Source organism: Poecilia formosa, unplaced genomic scaffold (assembly GCF_000485575.1).
Source record: "Poecilia formosa unplaced genomic scaffold, Poecilia_formosa-5.1.2 Scaffold821, whole genome shotgun sequence".
Lineage (NCBI taxonomy): Eukaryota > Metazoa > Chordata > Actinopteri > Cyprinodontiformes > Poeciliidae > Poecilia > Poecilia formosa.
Genome location: NW_006800760.1, coordinates 75838 through 80859, shown reverse-complemented (window position 1 = coordinate 80859; position 5022 = coordinate 75838). Strand labels below are relative to the sequence as shown.

At 38.5% G+C, this 5022-nt stretch overlaps 1 protein-coding gene across 1 annotated transcript; it reads right to left on the bottom strand.

The window, feature by feature from the left end:
• Positions 1–296: 296 nt before the first annotated feature.
• Positions 297–1415, bottom strand: LOC103131722 (cocaine- and amphetamine-regulated transcript protein-like). The gene is made up of 3 exons (XM_007543421.2): positions 1131–1415; positions 876–959; positions 297–779 (listed from the first exon to the last, which is right to left on the bottom strand). The coding sequence occupies exons 1-3, from the start codon at positions 1329–1331 to the stop codon at positions 672–674; spliced, it is 393 nt and encodes a 130-aa protein (XP_007543483.1). The 5' UTR covers positions 1332–1415; the 3' UTR covers positions 297–671.
• Positions 1416–5022: the final 3607 nt, after the last annotated feature.

Here is a 5022-nt window from a genome sequence, read left to right as displayed (position 1 = left end):
CCAACTAATTAACCATAGATCATTTTTCAGATTTATTTAAGTTTTTTTTTTAACACGTGTCGTCAGCATCCTGCAGCTGCCCAGGGGGAAATGAAAGGAGACTCGGTGTTTCTGGCGCGGTGTCAGCCTGACTGAGATGTCACTTTCTGACTCATCCTCTGAGGCTCATCTGGCTTTAATTTTAAACCTTTTTCTGATATTTTATTTTCTGACCAGCCTGAGGATGTTTGATGTCACATCTAACACCTGATTATCCAGCTCAGTTTGACACATTTTTAAAGAATACAGCCACTCCGCTGCTTTACAAAACAACAGGATTTTATTATGACACATAAAACATTCAGCTGAAACAAAACACAGCGGATGAAGGGTATAATATTGCTGGTTTGACATTACAGTGTGCTTATGGTCCCACAGGTTAAGTTTATTGAGTTTGAAGTAAATATTTACAGAAACTTTTTATGATATTCTCATCCTCATGTCGTATTCTGTAAAATAACACGGAATATTTTACTCCTAATAATACAGTTTCTACAGTTCTTTGTTGTAAGTGTTGGACAGTCACTCCAGCTGCGCCTGAGCTGTGCAATAATTAAAAAAATCTGAACGTAATTAGAAAGGGATTCAGTGAAAGTTTCTCTTCTTGAAGCTACATTCCGATCCGGAGAGGCTCATAAGCACTTCAGCAGGAAGAAGTTGCAGAAAGCTCCCCGGGGACAGTCGCACATCTTCCCGATTCGTGCGCCTTTCCTCACCGCGCACTGCTCTCCAACATCACACTGACGGGGAGACAAAAACAGAAGATGTTTAATTCAATTATAAACGCATATATGAAAAGTTTGGTGAAAAAAATAAAATGCGTGTTTTGTATCTACCGTTGGAACTTGACCAAATTTCTTTTCCCACGATGGAAGTCGTTTAGCCTGCAGCTTTTCAAGAACTTCTTGGAGAGCTCCAAGCTGCGAGGAAACGGAAAGTCCAGATGCAAAATGTCATTATTTGCACGTTAAAAACTATAATTTACGCCATTTTACTTTTAATTGGGCTTAAATTTCAAGTTCAAGTGAAGAAATCTCAAGTGAAAAATTGCGTAAAAATATCTAAATATCCTGGATTTTGCAAGGACTCACCAGCTGCTTCTCACTGGTCAGGTTCGGTCCTTTCGGGTAGAAGTCCCGCAGCGCTCTGGGGCTCAGCTCCTCCTCGGACTCCGCATCCAGCAGCCCCTGCGCTCCGGCTCCGGCGGCGCCGGCGGAGAGCAGCAGCAGCGCGCAGAGGAGCGCCCCGCTCAGCAGCCTGGAGCTCTGCATGGTCCCGGTGCGCGGCAACATGTGGCCCTTTCACCAGATCTCAGATAGTACTCAGCTCCGCCGCGACAAACACCTTTTTATGTGAGATGCTCCATCTGCTTGCTCCACCTTATTCTTTGATTTTTTTACCCCCCTCTTTTTGTCATGCGTAACAGCCGCCTTGGGTGAGTCATCCCGTAAAAGTTGCTGGGCAAGAAAAGCTCCGAGGAGTCAACAATAACAGCAAGGGGTCGTTGCTGACAGAGTAATGGATTACTTGGGTACTAAATAGCAGCTTCATGTAAACAACAGGCAGTTTATTCTCAGCCAGCCAGATTATCTCAAACTAGCAGTTAAAACATTCAATCTTTAAAATGACCCTAAAAATCCCCTTAAGTAGCTGCGTTTCCATTATCCATAAAATTGCTCAAAATGAAAGAGGAAAATTAATTTCTTTATAAGGAAACAGGCTAATTAAAAAAAAAGAAAAAAAACACCTCACATTGTTCGTTTTTGCTCTAAGCTAAGGCATTTATTTTTGTATCGAAATAGATGGTTTTGGCAAAACTGCAATGGAAACACTTTTTTCATCACATCAGTCACGTGATCGGCAGCCGGATGTTGCTACTGGTGTAAACTATGAAGAAGACGACAGGAAGAAGTTTTTAAATGCGTTTTTATGACTTATTGCTTGAACAAGCTTATCCATGTGTGATTTTTAACTGTATTATTTAATGGAAATAATTGTGTTTTTTTGACATTAGCAGAATATCGACAAAGATCTGCACATATTTTTAATAAAAACAGTGAGATGTTTTAATCCATCCTTGCATCAGATGAAGCTCTCTGCAGATCATTTCCTGCATTTAAACGGTCTCAGGTTATTCTTGTGCAAATGATCCAGATTTAAACGTCATAATCTTCCTTTGTTCCATCATATTTTCTATAGTCCGCTGCTGACATGCAAAATAATTCCTCTCAAGCTTGAAATTAGTCTTCAGCCTCACTGAAAAGTGGCTGAAAGAATCTCTGAACATCAGCTGTGATCAAACTGTTATTGGGTGAAGGAGCCTGAGAGAAAGTTTGTTTTTCTCATGGAGACGATGTTGATGCTGAGATGAAGTTCTTGTTTTTCCATTTCATTTCTCTGACATAAAACATAGAACTTCTTCCTTTGAATTGAGATTTTTTTTCATTCTCACCAGACAAATTTGCTCAAAATCTCCTTTCTTGGGAAGAATAAGAACTATTTTACTTGTTTTTCTTCTTCTTATTGTCTTTCTGTGCGATGATGCGTTTCAGAGAGTTTGGAAACGCCTTTCCCAGATTGATTGGCAGCATCCCAGTTTGTATTTCAGAGAACTACAACATCTCTTATAATATTTATGCTGATGACACACATCTTTATTTTTCTCCATTAACACCTCACTATAGTTCACTTTGTTCACAGAAGTGGTGTGGTTACATAAGTGATCACATTAGCTGTGTTTCTAATACAAATGTTCACAAACCTTTAGCCATATTCTGCTAATATTCTGCTAAAAAAACATACATTTTGCAATTGCAGTGTGTATAAGTGTGTTTTCACTATAAGTTATTAAAAACATGTTGCACCATCATCATCCTACCACTTCCTGCTGTTTTCTTCGTCGTTTCCCTCAGTAGTAACATCTGTTTGTTGATCATGTGACTCTCGTGATGCGAAAAGTGTTTCTGCTGCAGTTTTGTGGAGCATTTTTATCCCTGTGTTTCTATTAAGTAAATTAATTTTCATAATTCCAGTTTGTATAATTATGTGGTCAAGAGAAAAGCAGCTTCGAATGAAGATCAGTTATTTAATTGCACCCGACTGCTAAACCTTTCTGAGGGTGGATTTGTTTTCCTGCACTGCAAATAATACTGAATCTTACCAAATATTTTTGGCTTAGTTTCTTCTGTATATATCTTAGTACATTTGAAAAGGGATCAAAATAACTTTTCAACAAGATACAGGAGCTTGTTTTAAGTCAATAATTTGTTAATATTTATGAAAACTGTCTAATTCCTTTGGCAAATTATTTCACTTGTAAAATGGGAAGAATTTAATTTTATAAGTGAAATAATCACTTTGTTTATAACTTTTCCATCAATCTTAACAAATTATTGACTTAAAACAAGCTCCTATATCTTGCTTAAAAGTTACTTATCAGGTAGTTTTGTCGTATTTCAAGTGGACTAAGATATTTGCACAAAAACTAGACCAAAAATACTGAGTAAGATGTAGTATTTTTGCAGTGTGTGCCTCTCCTGGAGCATACATTTACCTTCCTCTGACGTGATTTCCAGTGCATGAAAACGAGTTTATTTACTCCAAACCAGCCTGCATTTGTTTACACGTAAAGCGTTCACTCAGAGAAGTCGACGTTTTCTTTTCTGATCATTCGGTGTAAGGAGTGCAGTCTGCAGAAAGTCGAGTCTAATCACCTAATGACCTCGGCGGTGCAGAGGAGCAAACGAGAGCGCGGAAGCGTCTCCTACAGAACCGAGCCTTTGACTGTAAGCGATACCGCACAAAAAACTAATGAAGTCATGTTTGTGAATGAAGCGGCCCGGTTGTCCTGAATGAAACGTTAAATTGGCGTCTCTGTCGTTAAAGCCGGTGTAGGGAGGGAGACGTGAGTCATGCAGCTTCAGGCACAATCAAAGCTTCCTGCTCCTCTTTCTCCATCAGCTCCCAATCCAGCAGTCAGCGCCGGGTTTAAAGCTGGATCGCTCCAGATCGGGACGAAGGACACGACTGCAGCAGAGGACGACATGCAGCCTTCGCCGTGTTGCAGCATGAGAGTCCAGCTCTACGTTTAGACACAGAATTTGCATTTTGGGCTTTTATTACCTCCAAGTAGCTTCAATTGATCTGGTTATTTTATTCTTTAATATATTCAATGCCATCAGTTTTATGCCTTCACTGACAAATTGCAATAATTTCAACAGTTTATTTGCATAATAAGGTTGTCTGTTGGGAAGGGTTGAATAGTAACTACATTTACTTTTTACTTTTACTTGAGTAACTTTTTTTTAAAAAATTTACTTTTGGGGTATTTTTACTACGCTGTACTTTTATTATGAAGTATTCCTACTCTTGAGTAAAATTTCTGTATTTCTATTCACTGAATGAAAGACAAACCAAATTCACCAGACAGACACAAACCTGCAGTTTACGTTAAGTTTTAATAATACACATGCCCTGTTTAAGAAAGATTTAGTAATGCACTTGTGCATTTACAGGTTTTGTGCTGCAGTTTCTTCTTCGAACTAAACTTTCTGATGTGTTCCTGTTGTTATGTCCACAGATTTGTGCACCGGCCGTTTGGTGTTTCTCTCCAGGTTGTGATCCCTCACTAAGGCACCTTCAGTTCTCCTTAAAGGTGAACCTGAGGAGAACGTTCGGTTCTGTAAGTACCTGGGAGTTATCATTGACAAGAAGCTGACATTTACTGAAAATTCAGATTTTAGAAAATACTGATATTTTATTGAGTTCTTTACTGTTTCGAAAATGTTGTTGTGCAATTACATGTTTTTGTTTTATTGAGGACAATGTAGTGTTAGGGCCACACGAAGAAAAAAATATTTTGAGAATAAAGTCTAAATGATATGAGAATAAAATTCTAATAGTATGACTTTAATCATGTATTATTTAGACTTTACTCTCATTTTTTAGACCACATGTGTCAATGTGTCAACCAAATGGGCCACA